Source organism: Wolffia australiana, chromosome 7 (genome assembly GCF_029677425.1).
Source record: "Wolffia australiana isolate 7733 chromosome 7, ASM2967742v1".
Lineage (NCBI taxonomy): Eukaryota > Viridiplantae > Streptophyta > Magnoliopsida > Alismatales > Araceae > Wolffia > Wolffia australiana.
Window position 1 is genome coordinate 15,259,912 of NC_135841.1, and position 21,024 is coordinate 15,280,935.

Below are 21,024 nucleotides of genomic sequence, written 5' to 3' on the forward strand. Positions count from 1 at the left end.
GAGAGATTGAGATAAAGAGAGAAAGAGAGTGATTAAGAGACAGGGCGAGAGAGCTTAAGAAAGATAGAGAGAGAGTGTGCGTAAGATAAAGAGAGAAAGAGAGAGAGATTACGAGACAGAATGAGAGAGATTAAGAGAGATAAAGAGAGAAAGAGCGAGAGATTAAGACTTAAGAGACAGAATGAGAGAGATTAAGAAAGATAGAGAGAGATTAAGAGACAGAATGAGAGGGACTAAGAAAGATGGAGAGAGAGATTAAGAGACAGAATGAGAGAGTAAGTAAGATAGAGAGAAAGATTAAGAGACCGAATTAGAAAGATTAAGAAAGATAGAGAGAGAGAGAGAGAGAGAGAGAGGCAGCATTTTCAATGTCCTCTAGGCAGGGTTGGAAGGCGGGGGCGGGTGGTGAGGACATCCACAGAAAATGGGATTCATGGTAACCAGAGAACAAGTCAATGCCCAATGGGATCCGAATCATCTACGACATTTAGTAATTAGATTTGAAGGTGGGCCAACTATTTTCGTGGCAACCAAACCTCCAAAGACCCGTTTTCGCGTCTTGTTTTATCATTCTTCTTCACCGAATCTTTGGAACTATACAAGGTTCCGGAAATAAACTACTTCAAATTACCCATCATCTGGCGTCATTGCCAGACTGCTTTGAACTGATCCTCATTCCGCAGTACGGTTATATGGCTGAGAGAGCTCTTCTTTGCTCTCTCTCTCTCTCTCGCTATCACAGAGTGTCCCTCTATCTTTCTCTTATCGTCTAACGGTAGAGAGAAGTCACTTTCTCACCCTTTCCTTTCTCTCTGTCTGTACTTCTCTATATCACCTCTCCGTCACTTTCCATCTTTTCCAGTCTCCTATTTCCTCAGTCAGTGGGCTTTCATGAAAACCAGAGAACAGCTGACCACCCAAATGGATCCACATCCCGTACGACATGTTTCTTATATTTTTAAGAAGGACCGACCTATGTCGTGGGCACCACAGCTCAAAAAAAAAATCTGTTTTAGCATCTTCTTACCACTGTTCTGCTTCCATTTCTCTGGCAGTATACAATGTTCTGCATTTTATTTATTAATCAAAGCAGACGGCTAATAACTTCATTTTGTTACAAATGAAAGCAACGTGTGATGGTAATAGATCGTTAATCGTCTATGGATGAGAACAAAGGCAAACTTGGGACGAAATCCACACTCTTAACAGATGGAGCTTTCCATCAATTTAAAACGAAAAAACTTGCCAATGAAGGAAGATAATCATAAAGAGAACCGAAAATGCTAGCTTCCAGTACATTCGAATTGAGTTTCCAGTAGACTTCTCTGGATCAAATGGATTCCAGACTGCAATCGAGCAAGGGAAAAATGTTTGCAGAAAGACATTTATTTATGATAACATGAATCGGAAGAACTATGATATGATTGATACTTTGGAAACATCTACCGCACAATCTTAAGTGTCTGATCAAAGGCAGTCCGGGTTTCCCTGCTCTGGAAGAAGTCCTCAATTGAGCCATGGGCCATTATCAAGTCCACGGCCTGCGCAGTTCCGCACCTGCAAATGGACTCTCCTTCCATGTCGAGGAAGGCAAGATTGAGATGAGATCGAATGCTGGCAGAATGGTCTGATTCCTCCTCTTCATCCAGCCATCTGCCTTCCTCCGAGGAGCTGACCTGCGCCTTGGCCCACTCCACGACGTTCTCATCTCCTTGGAGAAGCTTCAAAACCTTAGATGAAAGTTTCAAAGCGTCAGTCATGGAGACAAAAGAGGAGAAGAGAAAGGAGAGTCGGACCTGGGCCATCCTTGGACGGGCCCGGGGAGCGGTTTTGATGCAGAGAGACGCGGCGAGGATCGTCCTCTCAGCCTCTTGTTCATCGTATTTGTCTCCCAAACGCAGGTCGAGAAGACACGATACCTCGTTACTCGCCAGCAATGGTGTTGCCTGAAAGAGAAGAGAGCGTTAAGATTCAACAGCCTTCCCCTGTGATGAAGCTATAGCTGATAACAAGGATGACACTTTTCCTCTTAAAAATATAACCAGCAGGGTGTTGTCTTCAACAGTATTATCAGCAGGGTGTCATCTGCTACTGTTAAAGCTCAATGGGTTGTGCCTAGGATTTGAAATCATCCACCTGGGCATTGATACTATGTTAAGATTCAAGCGCCACGCACAGTGCTGAAAGCTATAGCCGATAGCAAGGGTGCAACTTTTCCACTAAAATTATTACTAGCAGGGTGTTATCTTCACCCTCAACACCTGCTGTTAAGGCTTAATGCATTGTGCCTAGTATTAGAAACCCTTTACCTGGCCCTGAAACTATGTTACGGTGCTAAAAGCTATAGCTAATAGCAAGGGCGAGACTTTTCCTCTTAAAACTATTACTAGCAAGGTGTTGTCTTGAACAAAGAGGTCTGCAGTGAGTTCTTACCCAGGTGACCAGACTCTGCCGGCCCTTGGGGGAGACAGCATTGATGGGCTTCTTCCCGGTGAGGAGTTCTAGCAGGACGACTCCAAAGGCGTACACGTCAATCTTCTCGTCCACATTCCCATACATGACATACTCCGGGGCCAAGTACCTGTTCCATGAGATCTCATGTTAGTACGAAGGCATTTCCTGAGAACTAGACCAGATTTAGCTAATCACCCAAAGGTCCCAGCCAGATCGCCGCTGGCAGCTAGCGGCGACGAGGAAGATGACTCTTCCCACTGAGCGAGCCCAAAATCCGCCAGCTGAACAATAATAATAATCATCATTATCTTCAATTATCATTACCAGCATCAACGGAAGAAGAAAGGGATACCCGAGGTTCATAGTCGTCGGCTAAGAGGATGTTTGACGACTTGACGTCTCTGTGGATGACGGGCTTCGCGGTGCCATGAAGGTAGTCCAGAGCCTCGGCCACGCCCATGGCGACCCTGAATCTCTGTTCCCAGTCGAGCAAAGCCGTCTCTTCTGCTCTGTGGAGTTTGTCTTCCAGGCTGCCCCGAGGGACGTAATCGTAGACCAGAGCGAGAGTCTCGCCTTCGAAGCAGAAACCATTCAGAGAAAGAACGTTCTTGTGCCGCAGGCCGGTGACGATCTCAATCTCCAAGATGAACTGCGCCAGAGCATCCCCGGACGGCTTCAAGATCTTCACCGCGACGTCATCCCCGCCTCTGTACACCCGGCTGCTCCCCCCCACGCCAATCAATCTCTCTGAAATTTAATCAAACACCTGTCAGACGCGAGGTCCGGACCCATGGAACAGAGATAGAACTCACCGGCGGAGAAGTTCGAGGTGGCAGCGGCGATCTCTCCGTAGCTGAAACGCCGGCAAGACGACGAGAACTTGAGGTGAAGCGTTTCCAAATCTTTGGGGATTCTTCGGTGGAAACCTTCGTCGAAACCACGGCCAGTTTTCAAGCTCGGAGGAGGTTTCCATGGCTTCTGGTCCGGATGAACAGTCGCCGAGGACGCCGATTGCCGGTCGGAGACTCTCAAAGCGCGCTGAAAGGTCGAGATCATGGTTTTTTCAGAACTCACCGGGGCCGGGGCTGATCTCCGAGGCCATCCCGTTCGGCCAAGTCCTTCTTCCTCCTCCGACACGCAATCAGAATCGCACATCTCCGATCCCTCGCTCTCAACGGAGCTCTTCTTCCATGATCCGCTGGTACTAGCGGAGGAGCCTTCATTCCTCTGCTTCCAGCCCGGGGGCGAGAGGCAGAGAAACGAACCCTCCGTCTCTCTCCGGAACACGATCTTGCCGTTGTTCACCGCCATGACTGAGCACTCGGGAGGCAGATTCCTCGCGCAGTACCTGGCCACCGACGTCGAAGACCTGACGACATAGATCGAGAAGCTAAGTAATATCAATATCCCCGCCGAAACAAGTCTCCTCGCGAATGCCAAAGAGGAAATGAGAAACTCTCACCCGATCGCGCGGCTGCTCTTAGCGGTCCCGAGAATGAGCGTGGACGCCGGAAGTTCGCTCGTCTCGCGAACAAGCGATTTCCGAAGAGACGACCCCCGGCAGACCTTGAGCTTCAGATCGATCTGCAACAGAGAAAAACGCAAATCTCGGTCAGCGATCCGAGGGCGGAGATGGCGGAGAAGGGATCGATCGATGAACGGAGACCTGCTTCAGGTTGCAGAAGCCCTCGTAGACGGAGAGCACGGAGTGGAAGGAGTTGAGGCGAGAAACGAGGGAAGAGCAAGAACCGAGACCGCTTCGTCGATCCGATCGATCTGCGGGGAGATCGCGATGAGCAGAAGAGAAGGGGGGGAAGGGAAAAGGGAAAAAGAAGAGAAGGAAAGTCACCATTGACGATGATATGGAGAGCGACGACGCGATCTCCCGGCTGCGCGACCTTGACGAGGGCCCAAGTGAGAAGCTCCCGGCTTTGCGCGTCCATCCTCACCCCCACCACCACCATCGCCCCCTCCTCCATCTCCATCCCTTCTCCCCCTCCGCAAACCCTATCGACCTCCTCCTCCGTCTTCCCCCTCACGCCAACGCCATGCCCGCTTCTCCCTTCACGCAGCCCCGCATGAACCGGAACGTGAGAGTGGTGGCCGCGACCCACTTCCGCCATTAATAACCCCGAGCTTTACCCCCGTTGACCTCCTCCCCCAACTGTAATTATCGAAAATGAAAATGTCAGTGCCTAGAACGGAACGGAACGGAACGGGCCGGGGCGGGAATTAATCACCTGTTTAGTATCGTCGGAGGAGGTTTCTGAAGGCGAGGAAGAAGACGGTCTTCAAGAGAGTCCTGTACTTGTTCCAGCCGGAGAAGTGCTTGCCGATGACGAGCTTGAAGCTGGGCCTTCTCTTGGCGCGCTGGAAGTAGCGGGCGAGCTCCGTTCGGCCATTGAAGAGCTCGGCTTTCAAGTCGAGCAGGGAGACGCGAGCCAGAACGGGGACGAACATGGAGTCGGCGGCGGAGTAGCGGTCGCCGGCGAGGAAGACGGTCCGTCCGAGCTGCTCCTCCGCTTCGTCTAGAAGCCTCCTGAGCTGCTCCTCGCTCTCCTTCGCCATGCCCAAATCCTTGATCTTCTCTTCTTCCTCGTAACAATCTCGAAGCTTCGCGTGGTAGATGCTCGCCAGATCCGGAGACTCCGACATTCGAGCTATGGTCACTCGCCGGAGGAATTTCTTCACGAAATCGCGGTGCTTTTCTGGAATTCGAGCGAGGGTGAAGGCTCTCGGATTCCAGCTCTCGAGCTTCTCCATCCATTCTTCCACTCTTCTGCCTTCTCCTTCGTCGTCGCAGGGAGATGAGATTTTCAGTCGGTCGATGTATCGTAGTATGTCGATTGTTCGCAGGATGATGTGAGAGCCGTTCTTGAACAGGGGGAGGTTTCCTGTTGGATTCATGCGGATGAAGGAGGAATCTAGATTCTTCCCTGTGAGCGGGTTGGCGTGGTAGGATGTGTAGTCGATGCCTTTCTCTTCCAACGCGAGCCGCACTCTCTGGCTGTCCATGGAGTATGGATGATGGTACAGTTGCATCTTCGTATGATCGTGTTGATTGCCTCTCTAACAATAGTACTGTTCTTAGCTGTGAAGAAATCTGATTTTTAGGTTTCTTTACGTCACCGGAGAGATCCAGGAAACATCGATAATCACGGAGAAATTGTGTCAAAGGGTATGTCTGATTTGAACAGTATTCGTGTCAGAAATTGTACTCGATAGCTTTTCTCTCGATCTTGTTAATAGGATCGTGAGCAGTTCAGAGAGATGATTACAGGATTTGGCGTGGAATTCGTGAACAGGCGAGAAAACGGAGATAAAAACTTCTGTAGCAAAAACAGGATTCGGGAGAATGATTAGGATATGAAAATTAGGGTTTGGATCGGGGAAGTATGATCGGAAAGATAGAAAAATCGACGAATTTCTGGTTGCGATCGGACCAGGAGGAAACGAACACAGCTTAATCGAAAAGAACTACAGAATCCCGATCGAAATTTCTGAAAAAAATATCAGAGAATTAGCGTACCTCGGAGACCGGCCGGCGAGACGAACAGTAGCAGTGCTCAGAGGGCAATAATTCACACCTTTCATATCCGATACCGCCTTTTTTCGATTCTCGCAATCACGAGTCAACTGAGTCAATAAATTGACTCTTAATCAGCGGTCAAGTCACCGGATTCGTATTCCTCGATCTCGTGACAGTCGCTTTTTTTCTGCTACCAAATTGGCTAAGCTCCGGAAAACGCCATGAAAGCACCTTCGGCTGCTTCCCTCGCGAGAAAACCTAATCTCTCCTCCTTCCTCTTCCTCTGTTCTTGCTTGATGTTCTTCTCGCCGGCTCTCTCCTTTGAAGAATTCCTGGATCTGAAGGTTGTCGATGGCGAGGGGGAAGACAGAGATCAAGAGGATTGAAAACTCCGCAAACCGGCAAGTGACGTATTCGAAGAGAAAGAACGGGATGATCAAGAAGGCCAAGGAGATTTCCATACTCTGCAACGCCAAGGTTTGCCTCGTGATCTTCTCCGGTTCCGGCAAGATGGCGGAGTTCTGCAGCGATTCCACCGCGTCTGTAACGGCAAAGCTCTGTTTGCTGTCATCGTCTTTCTTCCGCCGCGTGTCGCTTGATTTCGATCGCTTGACAGGTTGCCGAGTATGCTGGCGGAGTACCAGAAGCAAAGCGGCGAGAGGATATGGGGAGCCGATCATGAGGTCGTTCCACTTTCCTCAAGCTCTTCACCAGAGTTCAGCAGTTCTTGGGATTGCAGATTCGTTCTAACGATCGATTGGATGTTCAACGAAATCGAGAGATTTGATAGATCGGAGCGAGCAGTTCCTGATCGGGAGTTACGATCAGCTCTGGATCGTGGATCGCTGATCTGATCGTCCTCGGTCCTAATGATCGGATCATGATTCCCAGTTGATTAGTTTGCTTGTCGTCTTCGGATTTTTTTTAATCATTGAGGAACTTGTTTCAAACGATATCTTGCTTCGAATCAGATGCTGAACGGAGAGATAGAGAGGATTAAGAAGGAGAACGAAAGCCTGTTGATCGAGCTCAGGAACTTGAAAGGCGACGAGATCGGTCCGCTGAGCCCCTTCCAACTGATTCAAATCGAGGAGGCGCTCCAGAGAGGACTCACCAGCGTTCGAGACAAACAGGTTGAACTGATTCTAATCTTAAAACTCTAATTCCAGTTCTTGACTTCCAATCCGTCCGATTCCAGATGGAATTTCTGCGTCGACTCAGAGATAGTGTAAGAACAGACAATCTTTCGACCTGCAAGTGATTGGAAACTGATTCTTACAAATATTATTCGTTTTGCGCGAGTCAGGGAAGACAACTGGAGGAAGAGAACAAACGCATTGCCATGATCTTGGTAACTACAGAACCGTGCTTGAATCTCCGAAGAACAAGATCTTTTCCTGATCTTGTTCTTGTTCTCCGATGAATTTCCTTTTCTAATCTCAGCGTCAGCACCAGATTGCGCGGAGAGGGGGAAGCACCGAAGAACAAGTTCGAGATTTCAGAGAGATTGGAACTGGAGATCGCTCCGTTCATATGCCTTTTTCCTTTTGCGGTGACCCGGTCCAGCCCGACTTCCCGCCGGAGAGAAATTAGAACAACCGATTTTCTTCCATCGTATGTTATCGGAGACTTTGTTCTAATAATAAACATGGATGAGATTCCCATATGCTTTTTTCTGGAATGAATGTATGATTTTAGAAACTGTGAGAGCGAGGGGAAAGATAAAGGATATTTTTATAATAATTTGAATTCCCTAATTAAATTTATAATAAATTCCCCTCATTAAGATAATTATAAACATGAATGACTTTCCTATATGCTTTTTTTCTGGACTGAATGTATGATGTTAGGAACTGTTAGAGTGAGGGGAAATATAAAGGATATTTTTATAATAATTTGAATTTCCTTATTAAGGTTATAATAAATTCTCTTAATTCTTTACCCTTTTTGAAGAGGCTAATTTTAACAGTACTCCACATGGTGCCCTTTTTTAGGCCCAATTCCATCAAAGTCACTCAGTTAATTGAATCTCATAAAATTATTTCATTATTTATTTAATCTCTAGAGAGTCGCACCATAAGAAGATCGTGCCAAATGTGAATACCAAAAATAGGTAAATAATCATGTTACATATAGATTGAACCATTGCAAATGAAAAAATGAACAATGAAAATATATGTATAAAAAAATCAAGAAGGTAAAACCAGAAACGTAGCATTATAGAGCATTATAGCCCTTATTTGAAGCAATTTCCATACCAAAGTTGATTCTTACATGAGTTTTTATTCCGTAAATATTAGTGGATTTACCACGCCAATTAAGGGGGTTACTGGGCTTAATATGTTAGTCTTGATCAGACAATTCTAATAATACCCATATTAAGGTATGAATTATGGACCATAATAAGTTTTAAATTTTTTATTTTTTTGTGGTGTACAATCGAATGCAATTTGCCACATTAGATGAGACCCGAGATTGAATCCCTGATGTGTGAGACTTATCAGTAGCTCACTCCGCATTAGTGTCATAAAATTGTTGCATCCAGGTTTTCGGTTGAGACAACCTGCATGCATTTAACTACCATAAATCCCACACAAACGACCTAATTAAAAAAATTTAACAACTCATATGAAAACAATTTAGCATGGGTGATGAGAAAGCGTCTTCTCCATAGGGAATGGACTTTAATGGCTTTTTAAATAATGATTTAGGGGATGAGAAGGGATACTCATAAAATAAATGATAGAGAGAAATATGATAGTGAGATGAGAAGGTGATAAATAAATAAATATAGGTATCATAAATATACCAAATTATGGGGAAAACAAAGATAGTAGATGAATGGGGAAGATATTTCATAAATCTTCAGCGATGAGAAAGAATCAGAAGTAGCAATATATATATATATATATGTAATAATTAAATTTCATAAATATTATTTGTGGAATAGGGGGAAAAAGTGCAAAGAAGAGAAATAGTGATGAGGAAGGGTTTAGGAAGTGATGAAATGGAGGAAACTTGACAATGTTAGTGAAAGGAACACAAATAATACCCTTATAATTTTGTCAGGACTTAGGTGATTTGGTGTCATATGACAGCCCTTCCACTATTTTTTCTGATCCAAATTCCACAACAATATGAAAAATTCTCAAAAATATTATGTGTTCGTCAATCCAATCAGACAATGTTATTTAAAGTTTATTTAACAAGTATTTATTACTACTTTTATATTTAAAATGAAGCCCTTGAATATGTGCAATGACGTGGTGAATTATGATGATATCATAATACAATGATTACTAGTCTCCAAACATATATTATAAATATTCAGATTAGAAAGACACTCAATAAGAACACCAAACTATTGGGAGAGAATAACACTATATGATCCTACTATAAAGATAAATATGTCAAATCCTATCGTCATTATTATAGAGACACTAGGGACATACGTTGAGTGACATTAGGGAAAGAGTTCACAGAATTGATATGTATGAATGCCTGAATGGCATTATAGCTAAACATTAATCAGGTTGCTTCATTTCACAATTATGTAACTGGGCCTTTGATCTGAGAAACCAAAGACATCTTGTGCATGTACATATACATTTTAGATATAGTTTACCGACCCCTAATGGCAGGGTTCAAATAAGTCGCAGCTCAGACATAGTAAGAACTACATGAATGTGATTGAGTCATCAAGATGGGATCGTTTGCTCTCATTGTATTTGATTGACTCGAGGAACAAGATGGATTAAATCCTTGGCCCGTGTAGTTGATATATTAATAGAATGGGTTCCCCAATGATCTTCGTTATGCATAATACTAACAGGAATGATGAATTAGGGTTTGAAGATAAACCATACCTTATGTAATTGGGGAGTCTCATGTAGATGAAGCGTTATAGATATACAATAACGAATTATGGAAAAGGTTACATGAGAGAGTTTATTTAATGTTACATATCTTCTAGAGAACCACGTGTAGCATAGTGCCCACAGTTGGAAACCTAACCTATCGATTGGGTTAAATTAATTCTAAATTAATTAATATGTTGGTATATTTACTTAATGAATTTGGCCAATAAATGTTATTGACCCATTATATTTATTAAGTAGACATATACATGGCCCTAGAGGGTCGCACACATAAGATCTATGGACATTGCTGGAAACGTTTAAGGTAATAATGACTTTGTGAAAAGTCCCTAAAAAATTATAAACTGAGGGTGCACTATATAAGATGCCCATGCCTGCCAAAACAAGCCCCCACCTTATTGTCTTCTCATTCCATTCACTCCACTTTCTAGACAATTCCCCACAAGCTGTTCATCTAAAATTTTGTAGATCAATGATAAATTGAATTTCCCATCCTTAAATAAAAAAAACTGAATTTCTAGCTATCAATCAAACCCCTAGAACCTAAAATATCTTGTTTCCTCATGTAAAGCACAAAATTCAAACGATGGAGCTTTCAACTGATCATAAAGGATAAAAAATAAGAAATGGCTGAAGGATATTCTAAATGATGCCCTATATAAGTGGGGGCATGATTTTAGATGTGCTTTAGAAGTTGATAGACATAAGTGAAAGGATATCTAGGATCTTGGTTATTCAACCAAAGGTATGCGAATGTTTTGAAGTGTTCATCCTTCGCTCGTCATTTTCTTGTAAATAAAAATATCTGATATTAAAAGAATAATCACCCAAGTGATCATAAAGGGTTATCCCTGAACTTTGCATGGAAATTGTAACCTTCAACTTTTCCCATGACCCAAGAGCACATTGCCATCTACTGGAGAGGTAATTATTTTATATCTAATATTCAAAAATAAAATACAAATATTAAAATAGAAAAGAGAGATTTGTTATGTTGTCATGTTAGCCTTAAAATTAATTCTAGAAAATCTCAAACACTCATATTTTTCTTTTCGAGTCATTTTTATTTCAAAATTATCATATTAAGAATTATGAAGAACTCTAAAAAATCATGAAAAAATCCTTAAGTATATTATAAATTGTTAAATTATTTCTTCCATTCCCAAACTTAGAAAAAACCTACATTAAAATTTTGAATCCTTGTGAACTGAGTCCTTAATTTTCCTATATGATGCATAGAGTATCAAGAGAGAAATCATTATAAACAATTTTTCTGAATTTTAAGTTTAAAATTGACTTAATATACTTCCATTTAGACTCATCTAAGTGTACAATATATTTAGCCAACATTAGAATATCTAGCTTACATATTTGCCCAATGATGTCACACATCTGCATGGTGTGCTGAAAATTCTTTTATAACTTGTGTAGAGTGTCATGCTGAACCATTAAATTAAAGCTCTAGATTTATCATTTCTACCAAATTAGCTCTTTGTGTTTCTTAATATTTAGATTCTAAACAATCTTGAGAAATCTGACCCCTAATATCGTTCAGCACATCTAGAATAGGGGGAATATGTTGGACTTGACCCATTTGGTTCTGCATATCTCTCCTCTGTTGGATCATTCAACTTCACCTCTTAGAAACATGTTTTCAACTCCATGTACCCAATTTTTAAGATTAATCATTCCACTTATTTTGAGAAATTGTCTCCACTAAACGTGGGAACTTTATTGCAAGTGTTCTCTTAAAAAATAAACAAATCATCACTTAAAATCTAGGGATCAAACAAGATCCCTTTCATGTCTGTGTAGACGAATGAAAAGAAGACAATGTTTAATAAAACACATTAAAAAAGACATAGGTTATGAAAAAAACACATAAAACCGTTGCATCATAGGTTATGTAAATACTCGCTAATTAATGTTCACGCTTGACATTTTCACCCATTTTAAATATACACATAATAGGACCCCGTAGATGAATACTTCTTCTTCATAATTATTTTATCGAATTGGAAAATAAACACTATTATCTGATCTGATATAGGTGACGTATCCAAAATTCTGGGCTTCATAACTCAAAATCGTAGGGACTCTTATATGAGATATACATGCAAACAAATCAGAATCATACACGTAGATTACATGAAAAATTGACCCATTAAATTTAAACAAAGAAATATTATTTATGGAATTAAATAATTTATGATCATGAATATAGAAATGAAACTTGAGAAAATAGTTTAAAGTGCCAAAATTATAAATCATAATACTACATAAGGGAGATGATTTATAACCATAAGAAGGTAGACCAGAAACATTATAGTTTAAGATGGTGATAAAACATTAAGTCACATTTGGAGGGTCCAGAACCAATTACTCAAGTGATGCTAGGCAATAAAATTCTTTCCTGAATTCTTCAACATCATATTCATGAAGATAAAAATTTTCTATGTTAGAATATATATTTATTTATATTTTCAGGGTTCATATTTAATTTTATATGAATTATAAGGTATTTATGAGTTTTAATTTTGTCGTGCCATGTGACACAGTTCAGTTTGTCCTACGATGACCAATAGATTATCTCAACACATATTGGGGTCCGCTAATCATTAAAACTTGTTAATAGTTTGCTGATCCCAACCATGTCATTACTAAGATAAGTGATGCCATAAGCAGTGCCATAATGTCATCAATTAATAACAGCATTTTTTATTATCGTGTAAATGCACATGATGATGTGGCACAATTTTAAAAAGAGCTATTTACATAATAAATTCTAGAATTGACTGAGATGGATGGAATTTAAATAAATACATTTTTATTAGTTTTAATGGTCAAACATTGTGTTGTCGATGACAAGACGTGGTGCCACGTGTACACATAGCACTGATGTGTCTCATCCTCGATTTGGCCAATTGTATCATCATCGATTTGCATTGATGTGTTCATCAATCATTGGGCCAATTGAAATGCTCATTGATGTGGTGCATGATGGTGTGCTGCCATGTTACATCCCTTCTTTTAAATTAATATGATTATATAAATATGTGCCACATGGCACGAGTGGGCCATCGATCATGGATGACATAGACAAAATCAGAGCCAATAATTCTATTTTTTAATGCAATAATAAATATAAAATCCTATAATGACATTATGATACTGGAAAGGATGATGAGAGAGAAAATTTTGAATTAAATCCATGGTTAGGAATTTTAGAACCTCAGGGCTTGATATCTCAAGATCTAAAAGGTTGATCGAGGTGAAAAGCTCAGTGTAGCTCCATTATTCTCTCCTCTACTCATCATTGTGCTTGATTTATAAATTTAATTCCCAATATTTGTAAAAATATCTTGAAACTAACTTACTCCTAGAGAGGCAGACTGAAAGAGAATGAGCTTTTGAAGGTCCACCAACGGTGTGCTTGGTGTATTGAGTTCTTAGAGAAGGCCAACAGATAAGTGGGGAGGCTGATCTGCATCAATAAAATGCATTCATCCCAGCGTAACATAGGGGTCTAAGATTAGTTTCTTGCCTTACATTGATCCAACTTCAACACATTCAGTGGTGCATCATATACATTTCATCATCACCACCCATCACCATCTATCACCGACCTCATGGATCATGTACACTATCATGATCCCGTCAAGTGCATTCCTCTTTATTTACTTGATAAACCCTAAACAACTAACTTCCTCCATTTTATTCCTCACTCATCCCCTAAATCCACCATCTTCTCCGTACATATTTTCCCATCTTACTCCCTCATTTCCATCCACTCTACTGACACCACCTTAAATACTTCTACATTCACAATGATGTCCTTATCAAACACTTAGCATGTCTCCTCTAATCTCACCAATTCAATCACAACTCTACCTCTTATATCATACATATACATTCCATCCTATCTGAATCGTTATGAAGAGATATTCAAATCCCTAATATCATTTTCCTTTGGAGACAATCTGTACTCCTCCACTATCTAGTTCAATGACATCAGTATTGGTTTATAACTTTTATTGATATTGAACTCAAATCCACTGCAACATAATTTTACCCTAAATTTTAGTTTATCAATTTCTTGGGGACCTTATGAATGAATAATGCCTCATATTCCTGTCTTGAGTAGGAAAGAGATATTCCCAAATATGTGCATTTGGGATGTTGACCTTGTTAACTAGCCCTGAATAAGGGTATCATCATCTTTTTTACATTTTTGATGATTACACATTAGGGTTCATGTGTTCCATTAGCAGCCTGTTAAGCAGTTTTCACTAAGGTGTGACCCCGTAGAGCTAGCCCTTGGATATCCAAATTGGGACACTAAAAATTGGGCTGCTAAGTCTTGGCACCTTAGGGTCTGTGCTTGGGTGACATAATTGGTCCAATACTTAGCATGCCTCATAAGTCATGGCCCCTTAGGGAGAGTGCTTGGGCGGCCCAATTGGGCCTTATCTTAGTGTGGCCCCTTAAGGCCATCTCTTGAGCACATCCCTTTAAGATAATTTCTCGAATGTAGCACATGACTAGGAGTGACCCAACACGCTAGTTTTTTGATGTTACATTTTGAATAAATCACTCTTGAGCTTTTCCCTACAATCAATTTTATTCAATTTTTGTTTTACCAAAAAATGTGGTTTTCATCTTAAGACGCATAGACACATATAATTTCCATTTTATGAGTGACGTTTGTTTTTATTAATATTAATGATGGATTAGTATATGTAATAATGGTCTAAGAACATTCTGGTTTTTAATAAGTTTCATTTGTCATCTTTTATCTGATCCCAGTGATGAAAAGCTCACCTTTGTAATTTTTTTCAAGTGGATGAGGGACTAGACATACATGGTAGCCAATGACAAACAGGTTCCATGAGTGAGTTGCTAAAAACTTCTTTGTATCTTCTAGAGCACAGGTGTAGCTTGACACCCAATGGATTTGAGACTCCACTTATCACTTGGGTTCAATCGATCTGGAAGTAATAAATCTATATGATGTAGTTCATTAATTTGGTAGGCCAATAAAAATTATTGGGTTGCTAGAGTCACACACAAATGGTCTTTTGGACGTAAGAAGATACACTTAAAATTTTGGGGGTTTTTATGAAAAATACCCACTTAGTATAAATTAGGGCCCGAAAAAAAATTTGACTATGAATGAATTGTTCAAGGGCCTTCCCTTTTTGCTCCTTTCATCCCATATCTCCTCACATCTTAGTGCCATAGGGACAATGCAACGATGACGATGGCAATTGAATAGAGATCTTCAAGATGAATGGTTTCATGGATGCATCTCGAGGCTACAGACATTTACAGCTCGTCTCATCTAGCTCGAGGATCCAAGAAATCATAGATGCAATCAGTGCACATGTGATTCATTTCAATGTTTTATTAATGCCGCTGCGATTGTGATGTGCTAATCATTTTGTGTTCATCCAGGTCAAGGCCATAGAACCCAACAATTGAATGAGAGTGTATCATTTCTAATTTACTAGACTAATTTTATCACATAAATTTGAAATGTAAGGTATTCAAATGACCATGCCCCACCTTTGTAAATCACCATCACTAAAGTACTAAGTTATTGTGGCACATCACAAATTTTTGCTTGGTTAAGCCCACTTGCCCTAGCGTTTGTATTTAAATATCTGTTCCGACATTCCACACTAGACAATTCAATACCTGGAAACTATGGTAATATAGTTGCTTTTTGATGCGACTATCAGATAATGGACAAATGTCACACATTTTCCCAACATTATACATTGTAAGGTTGATGAAAGGGTTGGGGTGGCACCATATGACACTACCAAATACCAATGTATCGTATCTGGATATTAGAGACAGATGACTCTAATGAGGTTGGATATCATGATCTAGCAGGTTATTATCCTAAAATCAAATGTGTATGCTTGGATCAGGGACTGATTAGTGAATAAACTTGGTCATGTAGCAAAACTTACAAAAGAGTGTTAATATCCTAATGACGGATTTGGATTATTGGTATTGATCTAATACTAAATAAACTTGGTCCTATCAGAAAAGTTACAAAAGAGTGCCAAGTTTTTGGTTCTCTGTAGACGCAAAAGTGAAAAATCGTTTGATTCAAATAAGAATTTTAGGCAATGGCTATAGCATCAGATAAAAAAGCTGGTGTTATTGACTAACCTATCATATTTCATCTAATCCCTAATAAAAGGCGAATGAAATTAACGAGATGATTATCAAAACAAGAAATCATTGATGTAGAAACTCGTGTCTGATATCATCGCGCGGCATCCACATGTCAATCTGGGAAAACATCATACTCCCCATTCAAAATCTAGTTCAGCATCTTTGATGATACCGTCATCTGACATCGTCATCTAAACCTGCAAACACGTGCTATATTTTTTGGAAGAACATCATGCGATATCTTTTGGCTAGTATGACTCTCCTACATGACATATTGGAGAGATTTACATGAAGGATTAAAAATAATATTGCGAGTATAGGATGAATCATTTACGAAATGATGATCAATAAAAATATTCAATGGGTTTATCGATCCCACAATTCAAGATGTTCTCAATGATGGAAATATATGTGGTTGGCAAGGCACACATTCCACATCTCGTTCCATGTTCATTAATTGAACATATTCATTATAGTGCACGTGTGATGCGTATAATGAAGTCCATGAATACATGATCGGACTTAGTGAATTATGATGAGAACGTAATACGGAGATCACTAGTCTTTAAGCATGTGTTCTAAACATTCCTATTCGGAGGATACGCGAGAAGGACATCAAAGTATCCGGATAGAATAGCACTATCTAGCCTCACTCATATGATGAGTATAGCCAGTCTCATAGCCATTAGTGTGGCGACACTAAGGATATATAGTGGGTGCTGTTTAGTGGAAAGAATTCACTGAATTGATCCGTACGAATCCCTGGATTGTATTATACTGAACAGTCAATCAGGTCGATTCACGTCATGGTTGTGTAAGTGGTCCTTTGACCTGAGACACCAAAAACGTCTTGTGGATGGACGATTGTACTTTGACTATGGCCAATGAGTCTCTAATCATGGGATTCTAAAACGGTCTTAGTGCGGGTGCATCAAGAAGTACACGAAGGTGATTGAGTGGTCAAGATGGGATCGTACACCCTCGGTATAAGAGATGAAAGCTCAAGGAAGATGATGCGATGAAGTCCTTGGCCAAGGCAGTGAAATATTGGAGAAGAGTTCTCCGATGATTTCTGAATGCATCAGTACTAACTTGGATGATCGATTAGGGTTTGACAGTTGACCATACCCTAAGTCATCCAAGAAGCGTTAAGTGGATGAGGGATTATACATACACGGTAATCGATGACGAACATGTTCCATGAGTGAGTCGATACACACTCCTTTGTATCTTCTTGGACACGAGGTGTAGCTTGGCACCCCACTTGTCGAAGTCTCGACCTATCGATTGGGTTAAATCGATCCGACATTAATTAAACTATATGATGATATAGTTAATTAATTTTGAAGGCCAATAAAGGTTATTGGGCTGTTGGAGTCGTTAACTAGATTGATGCATGGGCCTAGAGGGTCACACGCAAATGGTATTTTGGACGTCGAAAGATATACTGAAGTTTTGAGGGTATGAAAAATACCCACTTAGTATAAATAGGGGAAGGCCCTGAACAAAATTCACCAGGCCTGAATTGTCCAGGGTCCTTTCCCCTTCTTCTCCACTCTCCCCACATCCCCTCTCCATCCCTGATGTGATCGGGATGATGTAACGACACCGACGGAGAAAGAATGGGGCTCATCAACGAGGAGGGGATTCGACGTGCCAAGGACCGCGTGGATACTTCTAGAGGCTGTACACTTGAGCAGCTCAACTCGTCTCATTCTGAGATTGAAGAAATCATGAATGATATTTGTGCAAAGGTACTTCGTTTAATGTTTTTGTCGATGTCGTTTGATTCGCAAAAGTCTTCCGCTGCGCATCGTTTTGTATTGTTCATCCAAGTCAAGGCCTCTAGAAACCCAACACTCAACACGTGACTAGAAAGATGTCTCGCTTTAACTTTTTGTGGATGTATTATTACAGATGAGGAGGTCAAAAAATTCAACAATCCAAGGTTATTAAAGGTTCATACAAAGAAATAGCAGATTAAATTGATCGAGACAAATGGACTAATTATGGGCAGTGTGGAGGCCCAACAGATTTATGTGGAACATGTGCTTTTTGATGAACCCTCGGGCCTTACGATGGGCCAGGTAACCAAAGACGTGCTATGAATATAGAACAAATGGTATTTTGAGCTGGTCAATGAGCAGATGCTCCACACACCTCATGAACAACCAAATACGAACAGTAGGATGGAGCCAGCCTAGAGAACACAAAAATGGGTCAAATGAACACAAACTGATTCATGCATAAATGCACATCTTAAGGCCATTTGGCATCATTTTGCTTTATATTATCTTCATCTTTACATGTAACTTCATATTTTGCATTAAATAGGCCATTCTGTTAAAACAAAAACTTTTAATGAAATCTCTACATAATTTATATGCCTACTAATTCTTATTGAAAATATGCTTAAAATATTTTTACATTTATGTTGCACAGATGAAGTAAAATTTAAGAAAGATATAGAAATATGATTTTACAAAGGATTTGACATCTGAACCAAGTGCGCCTCAGTGCTCAAACCAGCCACAAGAGGGCAAGCGCATGGCAACCAGGCTCTCCCCCCACCAGTGAGCAACTGACGCTCAAGTAGAAATGCATAGTATCATGTATAGTCCTAATTTCTCCACGTACCTATCTACCTCTTTTTACTTATCTTCACCTTTTCACTATATTTATTACCATTATTACTTCTATTATTCAACTTATAACTAACCTCTTTAATGACTCTTATCTCATCCTAAATTCTCCGCTAACCTAAGTAGTAAATTCAACTCTAAAGGCTAGTCCTCATGGAGACGAGCTCACTCCCATTTTACCAACCTGAGTGAGTTTTCTATAATTATAAATTTTATTTGATTTGGGCAAACCAAATCACATAAACACTAAAAGCAACAATGAAAATTTCCTTCATCAAATTGGTACTACTGCATGCGACTGGTGTATATACATGGGAATTGCTTTCTAATCCTTCAACTTAACATAACAGGAAAGGGAATTTGAGGTGCCATTTAGACTGGTTTAAACAATACATTTGTATACATGCTTGTTGTATTGCTAACCTTGTTGCACGTATATGAACTACTTTAAATTAAGGTGATATTTTATTTTCTAATTTCAGATATTTATATTTCTCCACATTTTATTTTCTCCAAATTTTAATTTTAATTTTATTGATACAATACAACATATTTTAGAAATAGATGTTATTGAAAACCGCTATGTACCTACCCGCCTATGAGTGATCATGGATGGAGACAATAGTTGGGGCTATGCGTATTTGCAAATGAATACCCACTGTCAGCTCGAGATGGGTATGATCCACAAAATGTTTACACGATATCACCCTCTTTAACCATATATTGAAATATCCAATAACATAACCCTACAAAAAACTATTCCACATCTTACGAGTACCATGAAAATGATCACAACCAGCACCTATCATATTAGGATCCCATGTTGGTCTAATGACAATTTTTGGTATTTCTCTGCAATGATTATTCTTGAGTGATCATGAAAAATTTTCCCCCTTGGGTGAAACTAGATTATATGCTTATCATTTCTCCTCTACTTGCAATACAGTTTGAGTGCTAGGCTGTGACTTGAGACTCAATTACACACATGTATAAGAGCAACTTTGTGTAATGTTATTTAAAATGCATGTTTTCTTTATCTCCTAATCATCTATGCTCAGTATTCAAATTCATTTTTATTTGGAAGTTGGTTTTTAAGAGATGAAAATAAGGGTGAATCCCATCGTTGAATTTGAAAAAGAATTCTCCTACCCTCCATTCTCCTGAGCAATATACCAGCATACATCTCTATCTAGTCACCTATTAGTCTACTTCTGTATGCCTCTCTGTTTCTCCATCTCTCCATCTATTTTTCTTGCTTTTCTCCCCCCATCAATAGACTTACCCCTACTTTTTTTTTGCTGCTCAACTAAAATGAATCCCACTTACTCTTCACTTAAAATACCCCACACCAAGTCAATCTCCATATGAGTCATTCTTTTTTACCTCAACACAACTCTATTTTCCTGGACCATGGCAAGCACATTTTGCTGGTTCAATTGACACGTGACCACTCTGATTCCTTGTTTCTTCAGAGAGCTTGTAAATACAAAAAAAATATAAATAGATGTTTTGTATTTTAATCCAAAAAAAAGAAGTTTTGTATTTCCTTTCTTTTTGCTAACTTCCAAGTATGAGAGAATATATGTATAGCACATGCAACGATGGATTGAGGCCTCATGCCAAGGCCTCCCTTGCACGAATTTAGAACTTGTTAATGCAAAAGGGAATAAATCGAGTAATTGGGTCCTCAGCTTCAGCGGTATTTACAAAGAAGTGCCTACCGCCCTTCGAATCTGAAGGCTGGAGACCTGTTTGGGAGACACAATGTATAATATCCCTACAAATTTCCATAGTAAACTAAGTTTATCTTCTGTTCAAGATACCTCCTAATGCCATGCGATAAAGGTCCTAACACCTGGCATAAAACCACCGCTTTTCGTGCTACAAAACAATTCCCAAATACGTGGATCCTAGTTAATGAGAGGGAAGGGAAAAACTTTTCACTAGTTTTGTAGGGAAAGCGGAGAAGAACAGATCCCGAGTAATGTGGAGATAACATATCTATATCATTATAATATTTAAATGTGATTACCAAGGAGGACTTTAACTAGATCCAATGCTTATTTTATGTGTATAAATAAAATTACCAATTTTAATTAGTTTCATCACATAAATTGGAACCCTAAGGTAGTCAAATGACGAGCCCAGCCTTTATAAATGACCAGGACTAAGGCACTAAGTTATAATGTGGCATATCATAAAATTTCACTCTTTCGTCTTTAGATTTGTGATAACTTGCAAATTAACATGATCAGTCGATGAATTTTGCATTATATTTATGTGCTTTAATGACCATATTTGCATGTTATCATATAAAAATGAAGATAAATGA

The 21,024-nt window shown here is 40.0% G+C and overlaps 2 protein-coding genes across 8 annotated transcripts; one reads left to right on the top strand and one right to left on the bottom strand.

Annotated features, from left to right (window-relative positions):
• Positions 1 to 1,242: 1,242 nt before the first annotated feature.
• On the bottom strand, positions 1,243 to 6,127 carry LOC144705194 (glutathione S-transferase TCHQD-like). 2 transcript variants are annotated; one of them, XM_078577759.1, is made up of 10 exons: positions 4,695 to 4,833; positions 4,304 to 4,618; positions 4,121 to 4,230; positions 3,917 to 4,038; positions 3,267 to 3,823; positions 2,807 to 3,201; positions 2,650 to 2,735; positions 2,434 to 2,581; positions 1,797 to 1,946; positions 1,243 to 1,730 (listed from the first exon to the last, which is right to left on the bottom strand). In XM_078577759.1, exons 2-10 carry the CDS (start codon positions 4,575 to 4,577, stop codon positions 1,443 to 1,445), a joined length of 2,130 nt encoding a protein of 709 aa, XP_078433885.1. In that variant the 5' UTR covers positions 4,578 to 4,618; positions 4,695 to 4,833; the 3' UTR covers positions 1,243 to 1,442. The 2 variants fall into 2 exon arrangements, with proteins under 2 accessions (XP_078433885.1, XP_078433886.1); XM_078577760.1 differs by lacking the exons at positions 1,243 to 1,730; positions 1,797 to 1,946; positions 2,434 to 2,581; ... (3 more) ...; positions 3,917 to 4,038; positions 4,121 to 4,230 and adding an exon at positions 5,984 to 6,127 and having other exon boundaries at positions 4,482 to 4,618; positions 4,695 to 5,545.
• A 53-nt stretch (positions 6,128 to 6,180) lies between these two features.
• Positions 6,181 to 7,649, top strand: LOC144705195 (agamous-like MADS-box protein MADS9). Of its 6 annotated transcripts, none has more exons than XM_078577761.1 (6): positions 6,183 to 6,522; positions 6,600 to 6,666; positions 6,955 to 7,116; positions 7,182 to 7,211; positions 7,290 to 7,334; positions 7,427 to 7,649. In XM_078577761.1, exons 1-6 carry the CDS (start codon positions 6,335 to 6,337, stop codon positions 7,574 to 7,576), a joined length of 642 nt encoding a protein of 213 aa, XP_078433887.1. In that variant the 5' UTR covers positions 6,183 to 6,334; the 3' UTR covers positions 7,577 to 7,649. The 6 variants fall into 6 exon arrangements, with proteins under 6 accessions (XP_078433890.1, XP_078433892.1, XP_078433893.1 ...); XM_078577762.1 differs by having other exon boundaries at positions 6,185 to 6,522; positions 7,433 to 7,649; XM_078577763.1 differs by having other exon boundaries at positions 6,185 to 6,522; positions 7,439 to 7,649.
• The last annotated feature ends 13,375 nt before the right edge of the window (positions 7,650 to 21,024 follow it).

Excerpts from the sequence above, each read along its gene's own strand:
- LOC144705195 (XM_078577761.1), top strand. The coding sequence starts at position 6,335 with ATGGCGAGGGGGAAGACAGAGATCAAGAGGATTGAAAACTCCGCAAAC. Across the intron at positions 6,523-6,599 it reads TTCTGCAGCGATTCCACCGC|GTTGCCGAGTATGCTGGCGG; the intron begins GTCTGTAACGGC and ends ATCGCTTGACAG. Across the intron at positions 7,335-7,426 it reads AACGCATTGCCATGATCTTG|CGTCAGCACCAGATTGCGCG; the intron begins GTAACTACAGAA and ends TTCTAATCTCAG.
- LOC144705194 (XM_078577759.1), bottom strand. The coding sequence starts at position 4,577 with ATGGCGGAAGTGGGTCGCGGCCACCACTCTCACGTTCCGGTTCATGCG. Across the intron at positions 1,947-2,433 it reads GGCAGAGTCTGGTCACCTGG|GCAACACCATTGCTGGCGAG; the intron begins GTAAGAACTCAC and ends CTTCTCTTTCAG. Across the intron at positions 1,731-1,796 it reads CCCGTCCAAGGATGGCCCAG|GTTTTGAAGCTTCTCCAAGG; the intron begins GTCCGACTCTCC and ends CTTTCATCTAAG.